Genomic DNA, 15,091 nt, shown 5'->3' with positions numbered 1-15,091 from the left:
GCATGTTTTTAGACACAGAGAACAGCTATTGTCCAATGATCTGCCTCCTTTTTGAGAGTGTGACGTCATATATGCAATGTTTGTATTGATGTTCCTACCTGATTGAGGACTTCTTGAAACTGTGGCAGTTTGCTGAGATGAACCAGATTTAACCATGTCATGTCAGATATCCATTTATATGGCTTTGGTTGGACAGCTTTCAAGTCTAATGCAGCACCGCCTACATGTAGCACATCAAAAGACACATTAGCAATGAAAATCATTGTGGCTGTCAAATTGCATTGTCCCATAAAGTGACAAAATGACAATCCACATCCAAACCAAAAATTTGAGTGCTCAGAGAAAATCCTCCATGTTTAAACTTTTTAAAACTGCTTTTTCGGAAACTTAAAAAAAAAAAATCTTTAAAACTACAGTTACACAATAAAGTTAACTCCTTCAACAGAACTGTCAATATGTTTTCAATCTTACAATTGTTTAATTGAGTTATTAATATCTGAGCTTATCTGTTACTTTGTGGGGGAAAACCCCAAAACAAAACACCTGTCTGCAGAGCACTATGTACAAAACACTGTACATTTGGAGTTGTCACTTTATGGAAACACACAAGCCGTATATTGTGTGCTTGGCACAATGCCAGTACTACTATTGCATACACAAACAGGAAAAGCAGGATTCACCAAAAATGCCAAATGGTCAATCTAGTGATTCACCAATCATGCTGATTAGGAATATTCTGAAACTTAGAATGTTAGGTCCTGAAACTTACTGTCTATATAAACAGAAATGAATGTTTCAAGACATTTGTAAAAGAAGATATTTGCACATTTTAGACACATTTATGAGATATGCCATGCGTAAACGCATACAACCATGTGACAGATCGTACTGTAGCTGTGATCTACGGTCCTACTTGATGTTCAGTTACTTTCTCATATTATTATTAAAGTATAATGAATCTCAAGTTAGTTCTTAAACAAAAAATCATTTGTTTTAATCATAGATAATATTTGAGTGGTGGGGAAAAAGTTCTTTTCTGAAGAAACTCAGATGGAATTATTTAACAAAAACTATATAAAAAAAACATAAAAAAAAAAAAACATTTCAGCTCTTAGTTTGCTTGAATTTGAATAAACAGGTTCTTACCTTTGATGAGTGTTTGGAACTCATTGTGGCTGACATTTCCCATTTGTTGATCAATCTTCAGAGCCAATAGTAAGGTGAAGAGGAACTTATGGTTCTCATATAAACCACGACAGGAATACTTGAATACTTCAAATGTCAGAAACTCAATGATGTTGGAGATTCTCTTGGCTGGAATTGGAGACTTTTCAGATCTGTTTCAAGTCAACAAGAAGGATTTTAACCAATTGTTACCGGAGGAATTGTTTAAGGTAACAGAATTTTCAAGGTTCAATTTTAAACAAAAAGTTTCTTCTGTGTGACGAGTTGATATTACATTGTAGCAACCGCTCTGGAACATTCTGTGTGGGATAATTTTGGCTATTTGCTGTAACCTTATAATGGTTTGCTGTAACTTTTTAATGTTTTTTTGATGTAATAAGCATTTGATTGTCTTTGTGTGGATTAATTAATTAATTAATTTTCATAAGCTTATTTGTTTACTGGAATTTTGTAAAATTGTTATGCGCTCTCGAACAGGCTGGTCCTGGAGAGAGCGCAATAATAAGTTCAATAAATTATTATTATTATTATTATTATTATTATAACAGCAGATGAGGCGTTGACTTGCTCAGAGGACTCATTGCGTAGCATGTACCGTCGTGCATGCACTCAGGAGGAAACTTTTCTTTGACTCGGTACATACACCAGATTCAAGAATCCTATCTAACCTTTTTTTTGTTTTGCAGGATAAACCAGGATAATTATTTCTCAAGGGCGCTAGACCGATGAAGACGTGTGGGTGACTCCCGCACAAAATTGTGCTAGTAAATTTCATATAATTTTGTCTTTAAGGCAGCTTGATCATCCAAAAGCCTTCCAAGTCCAAACAACCCATACCACTACTACACTGCTGATCATCATGAGTGATACATGCTCTGAGAAAAATCTGCGATCAAATTCTCGTACTGGCCAAGGACAAGGCTCTACTACTACCACAAACAAAGTTGGCGGCACCTGTGTGACACCAAAACCTACAGCCACGGGCGGTAAATACAAATCAAAGCCTGCCGTCAATCCTGCTCAAGATGCTGCCTTGGACGATCAACTAAGAACAAGCCTAACAAATCTATTATCATCTGATGCTACGCTATTACAACTTTTAATAGCCGCTGTTGCTGATGCTTTTGTGATAAAGCTACTGTCAGACGACCACATCATAGCCACGATCAATTAACTCAGATTTGATCAAGTGCATGAATCCTTGCAAATGGACAGTGATGTTTAAGCCACAACCATTACCTCTTTAGAGAATCAATGTTCCTCCCTTAAAAACACCAACAACGACATGCTCCAGAAGCTTATTGACCTCGAAGAGACTACAGTCACCGTAATTGTTTGCTATTACATGGTCTTGATGAGAGCCACGCTGACAGCAAGGGAACTTCCGTTGATGGCCTCAATCATCTGCTTCCTGACTCTCAGTCATCAGACATTGACCTAGCTCATCGAATCGGCAAGCCGAATCTTAACCACAATGTCAGCCATTCTGGTAAACGACGATCTCGGCCAGTTATCATCAAATTCATCAGCTACGCTAAGAGGGAAGCTGCCTTCACCAGCAATGCTATCAGTCCTGATCGTAACTTAACCATCATCCATTTTAACATCAGGAGCCTCTCCAAAAACCTTAGACAACCTTAGAGATACCATTCAATCACTCCCGGAGTTCTCAGTTATTGCTCTATCTGAAACTTGGCTCAAGAGCTCTTCTCCTGATGTGTTCCAGCTACCTGGATACCAACTCCTCACCAAGAACAGGTGACGAGTAGGTGGGGGTGTTGCCTTATATATCCACTCTAGCATTCACTTCATTATAAGGGATGACCTGTACACAACCTCTGACTCTGCCGAATCTCTCTTCATTGAGGTGAAAACTCCTTCAAGAAATGTTGTTATTGGTTTCATATACAAGCCTCCTCAAGCACCAGACTATGATTTCATATCTATCTTCCAGAATGCAATTGTTCAGCTAGCCAGGGAAAACACTAGATGCCTACTTACAGGTGACTTCAATGATTTCATATCTATCTTCCAGAATGCAATTGTTCAGCTAGCCAGGGAAAACACTAGATGCCTACTTACAGGTGACTTCAATGATTTCATATCTATCTTCCAGAATGCAATTGTTCAGCTAGCCAGGGAAAACACTAGATGCCTACTTACAGGTGACTTCAATGATTTCATATCTATCTTCCAGAATGCAATTGTTCAGCTAGCCAGGGAAAACACTAGATGCCTACTTACAGGTGACTTCAATGATTTCATATCTATCTTCCAGAATGCAATTGTTCAGCTAGCCAGGGAAAACACTAGATGCCTACTTACAGGTGACTTCAATGATTTCATATCTATCTTCCAGAATGCAATTGCTCAGCTAGCCAGGGAAAACACTAGATGCCTACTTACAGGTGACTTCAATGATTTCATATCTATCTTCCAGAATGCAATTGCTCAGCTAGCCAGGGAAAACACTAGATGCCTACTTACAGGTGACTTCAATGATTTCATATCTATCTTCCAGAATGCAATTGCTCAGCTAGCCAGGGAAAACACTAGATGCCTACTTACAGGTGACTTCACAAGAAAGGGGATAAGGTATTGTTAACTAATTATAGGCCTGTTGCTCTGACTTCTGTGTTATGTAAGGTTCTTGAACGCATTATAACTGTTGTATTAAATAATCACCTAAACACCTTTGCTCTCCTAAATCCCTATCAGCACGGCTTTGTAAAACACAGGAGTTGTGTTACCCAACTGATGAACATTATTCAATCTTGGTCATCCACCCTTGATAGACTTCGCCCCCCTAGAGTAGATGCCGTTTTCTGGACATGTCAAAAGCCTTTGACACAATGCCACACCACATCCTACTTGAAAAACTTGCTACCTCTTTCAATGTTCGGGGCAAGTTGTGGTGTTGGGTTCGGTCTTTCCTGACAGACCGCAGCAACCGGTTCTCTTTAGGGGCGAAGTCTCCTCATGGGTTAACATTACTTCTGGTGTTCCTCAAGGCAGTGTATTAGGGCCGTTACTATTCAATCTTTTTGTTAATGACATATCTCATTCAACTTCATCCAGTTGTGTGTTATTTGCTGATGACATTCTTCTGTACTGCACAATAGAAAACGCCAATGACGAACTTATAATAATGATAATAATAATAACCTGTTTTTATATGGCGCTTTTCACACCCAGAGGGCGTCCCAAAGCGCTTCACATTATTACCCCTGGTCACTGGGCCTTAAATCACTCCTTAAACCATCTCAGCTCTCTGGTGGGGAGTATACAGCCTCATGCAACATTAATATGCGCTACTCGGCTAAATCAATCACAAGAACCATCTCTGCCCTCACAGGTACCCATTTACCCCTGGGTGGAGAGAAGCAATTATAGTTAAGTGTCTTGCTCAGGGACACAAGTGTCACGACCAGGATTCAAACCCATACTCTGCTGAACAGAAGCACCAGAGCTTGAGTTTGGTGTTCTTATCCACTCGGCCACGACACCCGAACTTGTGCTCCAATCTGACTTGGATAAGCTTGCTAAATGGTCCAATGTCAATGAAATGACATTCAACATTAGTAAAACCAAGGTCATGCATATCACAAGATGCAGGAACCTTGACCCAATATTGTACAATCTAGGGCTTGCTGATGTGCAAGTCTGATGCATTTGGGACTCTTTAAAATGTATGAACTTTGTTTCTTTCACACTTTAAAGTAATGCATGTAGGACTAAACTTTCCCCCAAAATGTTAAACTAGCCTGGATTATTAGTAATTAAGACATTATCCTACCTTGCCATTGACAAATCAAAGACACCAAGAAACTGCTTGAGAGATGTCTGGTACATGATGTTCACCATACTCATCTCAGTGATTAAGAAATACAGGATGCTGCCTCTTGATGCAACTACACAGTACATAACAAACACGAATGAAATGATGAAACAATCTTTAAATTAGAACTGGTAACACCTGTTTCAGGGAGGCGTTGCGCCAAACCAAATTATTGAATTAAGTGCATGAAAATTTGAAACGTCTGAAACAGTTAGGAGCAACTGGACCTGCTAGAAGTCGAAAGATCAACTGTTGCAGTGGTTCTGAATGACTCTGGAGCGCCTTGGTTTCAGACGCTGGTCTTGTCATGAGCCGAGCCTAATATAACTGTTTTTGTTAAATTCGCCTGTCTGAAACCAAAACTGACTCGGGTCCACCTAGAGTCACTCCTGATCTATTTGGTTTAGGCGCGACTCTGGAGCACCTGTCTGAACCGGTTGTAACAAAATAATTTTTAAAATTAACACATTTGTATTTGAAAATCAACTGAATGTTTGGTAAGTATTTTTACTACTTGAGAAACCAAGATAAAAGTTGCTCCTACCTGGTCTGAATTCTTCTCTTGCATCATTAATCTTGATCTCTGTATCAGCAGCAACTACTAGCTTCTCAGACACTTCTTCAGCAGTCTCTTTGGTAGTAGCTAGTACTAAGATCAATGATTCATCCTCTACTAGGGAACCCTATAAACAGGTAGGGCAAATATCATCAGCAAAACAAATTAGCTCTACTTGATCATAACCACTTGTTGGAAAATGTTAAGGTACACAACTTTTGTTGTTTTAACTGCCAATTTATCAAATATAGAACAGAAGTAAACCACAACATTTGTTGAAATCTATTTTACCCCAAGTAAAGGTCTGCTGTAAAAATAATTCTTAAAGTGAGCATATTAAAAGTCATCCCACAGTTGCATTGGGAACGCAACGTGTAGAACACTTCTGCAAAGAATCTATTCTGCAGAAAACTTGCATCAGAAAAAAAAGGCAGAAACAAAACTGTTCTTAATAAACTTTCTTAAGGTTTCAACCTCATGTTGGTGTTCAAAAATAGCAACAATTAAAACTGACTTAAAGCAACATGGATTTCAGAACATTGTTTTGTATTAATAAACTTACCGTCAAACCACTAATCACAATGCATTCAGTGAGAACATTGAGTTTAATATGCAGGATGTAACATCGGATGTCCGACTAGAGTTTTGGTACATATAGATAAATCAATTAATTATGAGGATTTCTGACCTGTGTGCTAGTGAGTCTGAAAAGCAGGTTGTCTTCTAATTCTTTCATCTTTCTCTTGTTAGCGGTCACATCTTCCATCAGCTTAGTACGCTCTGCTTCCAGTTCCTAAAAAATTAAACATGACCACTCTAAGACAATAATTTCTCAATTGTTTAATCATATGGGGTTCAATTGGACATTGTGGCGCGCCGTGGCTGATTGGTTAAGAGCACTGAACTCAAGCTCTGGTGTTTCTGCATATGGGGTGCAATGGGACATTGTGGCGCGCCGTGGCTGATTGGTTAAGAGCACTGAACTCAAGCTCTGGTGTTTCTGCATATGGGGTGCAATGGGACATTGTGGCGCGCCGTGGCTGATTGGTTAAGAGCACTGAACTCAAGCTCTGGTGTTTCTGCATATGGGGTTCAATGGGACATTGTGGCGCGCCGTGGCTGATTGGTTAAGAGCACTGAACTCTAGCTCTGGTGTTTCTGCATATGGGGTTCAATGGGACATTGTGGCGCGCCGTGGCTGATTGGTTAAGAGCACTGAACTCAAGCTCTGGTGTTTCTGCATATGGGGTTCAATGGGACATTGTGGCGCGCCGTGGCTGATTGGTTAAGAGCACTGAACTCAAGCTCTGGTGTTTCTGCATATGGGGTGCAATGGGACATTGTGGCGCGCCGTGGCTGATTGGTTAAGAGCACTGAACTCAAGCTCTGGTGTTTCTGCATATGGGGTTCAATGGGACATTGTGGCGCGTCGTGGCTGATTGGTTAAGAGCACTGAACTCAAGCTCTGGTGTTTCTGCATATGGGGTTCAATGGGACATTGTGGCGCGCCGTGGCTGATTGGTTAAGAGCACTGAACTCAAGCTCTGGTGTTTCTGCATATGGGGTGCAATGGGACATTGTGGCGCGCCGTGGCTGATTGGTTAAGAGCACTGAACTCAAGCTCTGGTGTTTCTGCATATGGGGTTCAATGGGACATTGTGGCGCGTCGTGGCTGATTGGTTAAGAGCACTGAACTCAAGCTCTGGTGTTTCTGCATATGGGGTTCAATGGGACATTGTGGCGCGCCGTGGCTGATTGGTTAAGAGCACTGAACTCAAGCTCTGGTGTTTCTGCATATGGGGTTCAATGGGACATTGTGGCGCGCCGTGGCTGATTGGTTAAGAGCACTGAACTCAAGCTCTGGTGTTTCTGCATATGGGGTTCAATGGGACATTGTGGCGCGCCGTGGCTGATTGGTTAAGAGCACTGAACTAAAGCTCTGGTCTTTCTGATCAGTAGTTCAAGTCCTGGTCAGTGCATGTGTGTCCTTGAGAAAGACACTTTACAATAATTGCTTTGTCCTTCGAATGGGAAACTAAACTGTAGGTTCATGTTCTAGGATTGGAAGTGAACCCAGAACACTTATCGCGGAATAGTTGTATAATCCTAATGTTTCTGGTCCATTAAGCAAGTGCCCTTGTTTACTGGTTTCATCAGGCTTGCAAGCTACAGTGTTTAAAGGAACACGTTGACTTGGATCGGACGAGTTGGTCTATAAAAAGCGTTTGAAACCATTTGTTATGAAATGATGTGGTTAGAAAGATGTTTTGAAAGTAGAATGTAATAATCCACATGAGTATCACTCAAAATTGCACGGTTTTCCTTCACGTCGCCAACTAACACGGTCGGCCATTTATGGGAGTCAAATTTTTGACTCCCATAAACAGCCGACCGTGTTAGTCGACGAGGTATACAGGAAACCACCCAATTTCGAGGGATATTTGTGTACATCATTGTATTCTACTTTTACAACATCTTTCTACCCATATGCATTTTACAACAAATGGTTACAGAACGCTTTTCAAAGACCAACTCGACCGATCCAAGGCAACGTGTTCCTTTAAGTTAACAGATGAGGCATCCTTGGTTTCAATACCTTCTAATTTATAAAATAATGATGACATTACAATTTTCTTAATATCTAATGCTTTAAAGCCAAAGATTTGACTTCCAGTAATGTGCTTTGGTTCAATGGATAATGTCAACACTGTGTTTACAAATAACTTTTACATTGACTTTTAAGTAAATCAGAACAAATCTAATTTGTTCTGAAAGTAAGTTGATTATCAGTGCAAGTATATTGAAGTGTTTAGGTTTGGAGCAACGAGTTAATGTCAATACCTGTTTTTCTATTAGGATGACACGGCCCAAGAGTTGATCTTCCAATCCTTTCATTGTTACAGTGAAATCAATGATGGACGTACGAGCAGACACCTACAGATAGGACAAAATAATACCACATCAAAGGCACATTCTAATATTGTAAAAGTTTCATTTAGTATCTATATAGGTATTGAGTGGCCAATCAGAAAGTACATGCTAGTCCATGTCAATCAGGGGAACTATAAACACAGTATGAAAAGTGATACAAACTGTTTATGGTTAATTTCAAACTCAGTTTTAACTACCACTTGTTTTGACACAAAAGTAATTTCATTAAACAATGAGTCCATATCGAGGGGTTTGTTTGACCGTGGGTTTTCAGATTTTGGGCTGGGAGTGTTTCGAGGAAAGGACATGTTTACCCCGTTTTAGTGTGAGGAAAAGGACTCATTACGTTTTTTTTTTTTTAAATGGGGGGGGGGGGGAACCAAAGCTATTAAGGAATGACTCAAACTGGGGCATTCCCAGTTTTAAAGAATGTTAGTTTCATTTTTTCCCTCAGCAATTATCTCGATATCTCCATTATTTTCATCGCCTTTCTATTAATTTGTTGTCAACATTTAACTGTACTCATTGAAGCGTAATGAGTAAACCCACCTCTGGTGTGTATGTTGGGTTTGCTAACTTTGTAGTCACATACAGAGTGAAACCTTTCATCACGTCTACTTCCTTGTCACCAACTTTCACCTGAAAGTAACATTCATAAACACAGAAATCTCAACAAATACACTCTAGTAAATTTTGGGAAGCTTTTAGTGTTTGGATATACATTTTAGTGTTTGGATATATATTTAAGTGTTTGGATATATATTTTCTTTTTCCATGTGTGTATCTACTTGCCAGGTAGAGTTTTTCTTTCTTTATTCTACAACCGCGGGGTAGATATATCGATGTTCGTGAGACTTCTCAATTCTAAAAAGAACTGTCCTGCTTTTAAACTACTACCCGAGTTGAAGGTATAGAAAAGTGGCTGGGACTACTACTTTAGCTAAAAAGGATCTAAATTATATGCACTACCGCGGAGTCAGTTTTTGAACTGGTCTCAACGTTTCGACTAGCTTGCTCTAGTCATCGTCAGTAAACTTTTAGTGTTTCCTTTTTAATGATGAAATATTTCTTTTCAAGAAATTAATGTTTTTGAAAGCATTACACTGCTGGCCAACTTAGAACAACAACTTTCAAATGTGTGCATTTTCAGATAAAATAAAGGAAAACTAGAAGGAAAACTACTATGGTAATTGTTTCTTACCTTGAATGTAGAGCCAGATTTGATGAAGTTTTTCTCTAGTACATTATCTAATGCTGGGTCCAGATCTTCTCCTATATCCTCAATAAGCAATGGACGACCAAGAGACAAACTGTCTTCAAGATGAGTCCGGAAATACTTGTGGTTCAGTGATGTCGCCTTTAAACCAAAATCAACAAACAACATTAAATTGCATTGAAATGCTAACATTGTACAAACTTAATGTCAATCAGGTAATTGCTTAGTTTTTGTTGCATTATGTAATGTTATTAATTTTGGTTTTTACCCATACACCGATGTGTGTTAGCACTGTTTACCCGAGTTCTGTGAAAAACTATCACAGGTAGTACTTGGGTGGGATTCGAACCCACAACCCTTCCAACTCTGTTTTGGCAGCGGGTACCGCAAGGATATAAGAAATGTTAAATCTGCATCGGGGATAAAGAAAATTAATTTTGGTTTTTACCCAGACACCAATAGACCTTATGCACATGACGTCATTTCAGTACGGCGCCCCCGCATTGAGGTCAAAAGGAGGTTGTTCATTGGCCAATCTATGTGCGTTTCGATTGTTTCGTCACCGTTTGATCTCAAAGATGGCGGCTGGATGACGTCAATGCATAAGGTCTATGTGTGTTAGCACTGTATACTCAGTACTTTCCCGAGTCCTGTGAAAAATTATCACAGGCATGTTACTCGGGTGGGATTCGAACCCACGACCCTTGCAATTCTAGAGCAACTTGTCTTTTTCCACAGGACTCTGGAAAGTACTGTGTATACAGTGCTAATAAACATCGGTGTATAAGGGTAAAACCCAAAATTAATATTCTTTATCCCTATGCAAATTTAACATCTCTATTATGGAAGGTGATAATCAAAGGTTATCTGATAGTTTGTTTAATTCTACCATGCATTTAATGTCCTAGACAGAAACCTGCAGCATGTTAAATAACTTCTCAATACACCATTAAACAGACTCATTACTACATGAATATCCTTCAATCTAAAGAAATCATTGGTCATTTGTATGAATATGATAGGAAAAACCACTACCATAGTGCACAAACCTCTAGTAACTTACTTCATGCAGTCAAACTAAGAAGGTAGATCACATAAAGTCTTGAGTTTTCATTCACAATGTTCAGTAAACCATAGTTAGTATTGATTACTGAAGTCAAATCCATCAAGAAAAAAGGTAGAAAAAATGGACACGGAATCCAAAGATATGAACTTGATATGTTCACAATTTTCTTGAAAATATTGTCAAGTCTTCTTGTTTGTACTTTAAGGTGATCCTTGACCTCAATCTAAAATCTGATAGAAAGTTTACCTGTAAACCATTTTCTTTTTCTTTATTCTTGATCCATGTTTTGCCTTGTCCCTGAGGATCAATGAGTAGTGGGTAGCGAGTAGCTTTCGTTACAATGATTCCATTCTGTACAGATAGATCATCATTGGGTAGACCCTGTAGATTCCACTCTCCAATCTGATAGCGAAAAACACAAACACATCAAATATAAGTAGGATTTGAAACTTTGCATGGTGGAAATACGGTATGAAAAGGTTTGCGGTAACACCATGTAATGAGTATCTCTAAATGAGTTGGGGTGGTTCTGAAAAGAACCGTTGGTTTCAACTTGATGTTTCGATCAGCCTATGCTCTGATCGTCTTCTGAAGAAAGCGATCAGAGCATACTGATCGAAACATTGAGTTGAAACCACCGGTTCCTTTTAGAACCACCCCAACTGATTTTAACTGTTATCATATAAAAACTGGACTGTTATCATATAAAAATGGGAGATATGAGTTACTGAAGACAAGCTTGAAACGAACATCTTGGAGGTTGACGTAGATAATAGGCCCATAATGCTCAAACAGAAAATAGACCGACCATGAAGAAGAACTTGTAAATTCCGTCCTTATTAGGTTTCCATTTAAAGCAAAAGAGGAACTCTTTTAGAATAATCAGTGCTACAATTATGCACTTAAGAGTTAAATCTCTATACAACGGATACAAGAAAAAGAGGGATGATGAAGAATTCAGTTGTTGTTGACAATGATGAGCCTCAAAATAAAGGACATGAAAAAACATTTCCTTTTTACGATATAGAGACTGTTCAGTTTTTAACTGCTAGGGTTACTCTTTGTAGCTGGTTTATTCCATAGTGGGGTTTCAATGTATAAGAGGGTTCCCCCAACACCCTGTGCATTTTTTAAAGTGTCTTTTAGTGGTTTATCTAATATTTATTTTTACTTATTGTCGTCGTCTTTTATAATTTTTGTGTGTTTTATCTATGCTATTTTTATCAATTTTGTTATCTTGTAATGCCACATTATTCAGCTTTGTGCTGCCAGTTGGTTTTTTAATAAAAATGAATGAATGAATGAATGAATGAATAAAACAAATACAACAATTAATTCAATCCAACTTTATATCCAGTAAAATATTGTGATAAGTGCTTTGTTATTTGTTGCTATAAATAATGCTAACTTACTGTGGTTGTATCGACCAGCATGTTGGTGATATTGAGATTCTTAGTGAACGGGATCTTTCTTGAAGTCAGTTGACTCATCCAATCCTCATTCATATTAAACCGAAATACTTGATTGAATGGTCCTGAGTAGGATAAGAAACCTGTGGCTAGAAGGACGTCACCAACAAGCCTGAAATAAACACCAAGCAGTTAGTACAAACACCTATACTACACATGTATATCCAGTATAGAGTCAAAATATTCAAAGGCAAAGCCCTAACAAAGAGTGCATTTGACAGAAGTCTAAAATTAAACGTCTATGACAAATTCTTATGCAATTATTTTCTTCTACTTTACATATTGGGAGTCAATTAAAAATGTTATGATCACAAAACTGAAATAAAGTTACAATCTCTTGCAGCCTTCTAGTTTGACACAAAAACACTGGGCACCACAAAAAGCAACATACTTTCACATTTCTATGTATTTTCTTTTTGATGTTTTTTGTAAAATATTGTTATTAAAATTAAATTTGGCCTCTGGCTGTGATGTTTATTAATAGCCCCCCCCCCCCACAGGTAGTAGCTAAAAAAAGCAGGACAGTTCTTTTCTGTTCTCCCGAATATCCAATATATCTACTCCTAGGTAGTAGAATAGCCAAAGACAGTTCTCTAAGAACAAACTCTACTTGGCAAGTAGATACACACATGGTGTTACCGCAACCAAACAAATATATATTGATACCTCAGCAATGCCTTAAGTCCTATATAGTAATAACTTGTCCTTAGAGACACTAGCAGTCCATATAAGCCTCAACTGTGTGTACACACCTGTTTATCTGATCCTTAAACTCTTTGCTCTGTTCAGTCCATCTGACTTTCTCTCCTCCAAGTCCATTGATCAATGCAGACGCTGCTAACATCTTCTTCTTACAAGACTCAGCATCATCCAATAGGTCCTACAACCAAATACACAAAAGCTCATGTTGAACTGACCTCAGTAATTTAAACCATTCCAGACTTGTGTATCATCAAATGTTATCTAATAATGCTATTGTATCTACCGCCCCTGCACCAACGCACATGCACTGTCTGTCCTGTACGTCATTTTGAGAGTCAAATTGCACATGGTAAGCGAGTAAATGCTGCATAGGGACATTAACTCCCAAAAATAGCGCACTAAGATTTGTGGTAGCACCAGAGGACAACTTCATTGCTTTTAAAAGCAAAATTATTAGTTAAAGACTAGCTGCTAAGCAAATATGAACAAGATGCCAGTCACACATTGTGCATGTGACATGGTATTGTGGCTGGTAATCTTAGTGTAGTAACCATAATTTTGTTGCTACTTTTGTTGTATGAAGTTGGGCCCAGGTGTAATGGGTTGATAGGACTCCAATGCATTTTCCTTGATGCTCGCAATATGAACTGCGTAAAAGCTTACTTTTATAAGCTTACTTATTTAATATCAACACACACAACAAATGAATATGTTTGTAAAATGTTAAAAGTTTTTAAGAACATGGTAAGGACACAATAAGCACAATTACTTGAGGATAAAAAGATTTACCATTTGTGACAGGTATTGTCACTACCACTACTGTAGTCGTCAATGATAGGTTACCTTAATACACTCACCTGTTTCTCTTTCATTGCAGCATCAAACTTTGCTTGTACTTCATCTAACTCTCTCTGCTTCTCATCAAGTATGGCTTGAGCCGTAGATAATTCATTGTTGGCAATGGTAAGACGCGCTGCCTGTACAGTCAAGTTAGCCTGCAATAAACAACCCAAAATACATTTCAATATCAAGTATCTCGTGCATGAGCAATACTGTATCAAAAACTATTGCTAAGGCTTAGCTCACTAGTAAGTGCCTACATTCAAACTTAGAATTTTAAACTGATAAACAATGGTTTAACGAACGACACACTTAAAGTGGTGTGTTTTTTTTTTGTTAAACAAGTAAGAGTAGACAGGTGCAATGACTTGGATATAGAGTGAAGTTTAAAACAAAGGTTATTAGGTCAATTGCATAAATTAAATTTTGTAAAGACAAATGACAGTTTTGAAAACTCAATTATTATTATTATTATTATTATTATTATTTCATTTTATCACAGCATGCAAAAGAAAGATCTCATTTTCCTTTGTGCCGGTAACTCCTCGAGCCGGGCTACGTCCCGTAGCCTTAGATCTCAAGGGTCTTTCTCAGGATCCTCGCTGTTCCCAAAAGCGCTGCCTTCTGTAATAGATCTACCCTCACATTTGTCCCTATTTCATCTAGATGTTTCCCCAGTGCTTTGGGAATGGTGCCAAGTGCTCCAACCACCACGGGGACTACTTTTACCTTTACCTGCCAAATCTTACGAATTATTATTATTATTATTATTATTATTATTATTATTATTTCATTTTATCACAGCATGCAAAAGAAAGATCTCATTTTCCTTTGTGCCGGTAACTCCTCGAGCCGGGCTACGTCCCGTAGCCTTAGATCTCAAGGGTCTTTCTCAGGATCCTCGCTGTTGTTGTTGTTGTTGCTGCTGCTGCTGCTGCTGCTGCTGCTGCTGCTGCTGCTGCTGCTGCTGCTGCTGCTGCTGCTGCTGCTGCTGCTGCTGCTGCTGCTGCTGCTGCTGCTGCTGCTGTTTTTATTGTTATTGTTATTGTTATTGTTATTGTTATTGTTATTGTTATTGTTATTGTTATTGTTATTGTTATTGTTATTGTTATTGTTATTGTTATTGTTATTGTTATTGTTATTGTTATTGTTATTGTTATTGTTATTGTTATTGTTATTGTTATTGTTATTGTTATTGTTATTATTATTGTTATTATTATTATTATTATTATTATTATTATTATTATTATTATTATTATTATTATTATTATTATTATTATTATTATTA

The 15,091-nt window shown here is 38.2% G+C and overlaps 1 protein-coding gene across 1 annotated transcript in view; it reads right to left on the bottom strand.

Moving 5' to 3' along the window:
• The window catches only part of LOC117301515 (dynein heavy chain 8, axonemal-like), a 142,916-nt gene that overhangs the window by 19,144 nt on the left and 108,681 nt on the right, over window positions 1-15,091 (bottom strand). Inside the window, exons 62-73 of the mRNA XM_033785541.1 lie at window positions 13,821-13,958; window positions 13,014-13,141; window positions 12,205-12,373; window positions 11,039-11,194; window positions 9,712-9,867; window positions 9,060-9,149; window positions 8,421-8,513; window positions 6,268-6,372; window positions 5,568-5,706; window positions 4,982-5,096; window positions 1,147-1,337; window positions 99-220 (exon numbers count right to left, since the gene is read on the bottom strand). Coding sequence (XP_033641432.1) covers window positions 99-220; window positions 1,147-1,337; window positions 4,982-5,096; window positions 5,568-5,706; window positions 6,268-6,372; window positions 8,421-8,513; window positions 9,060-9,149; window positions 9,712-9,867; window positions 11,039-11,194; window positions 12,205-12,373; window positions 13,014-13,141; window positions 13,821-13,958 — 1,602 coding nt within the window. The remainder of the gene's footprint in view (window positions 1-98; window positions 221-1,146; window positions 1,338-4,981; window positions 5,097-5,567; window positions 5,707-6,267; window positions 6,373-8,420; window positions 8,514-9,059; window positions 9,150-9,711; window positions 9,868-11,038; window positions 11,195-12,204; window positions 12,374-13,013; window positions 13,142-13,820; window positions 13,959-15,091) is intronic.

This window comes from Asterias rubens, chromosome 17, assembly GCF_902459465.1.
Source record: "Asterias rubens chromosome 17, eAstRub1.3, whole genome shotgun sequence".
NCBI classification, from domain to species: Eukaryota; Metazoa; Echinodermata; class Asteroidea; order Forcipulatida; family Asteriidae; genus Asterias; species Asterias rubens.
This window is presented reverse-complemented; position numbering and strand designations above follow the sequence as displayed.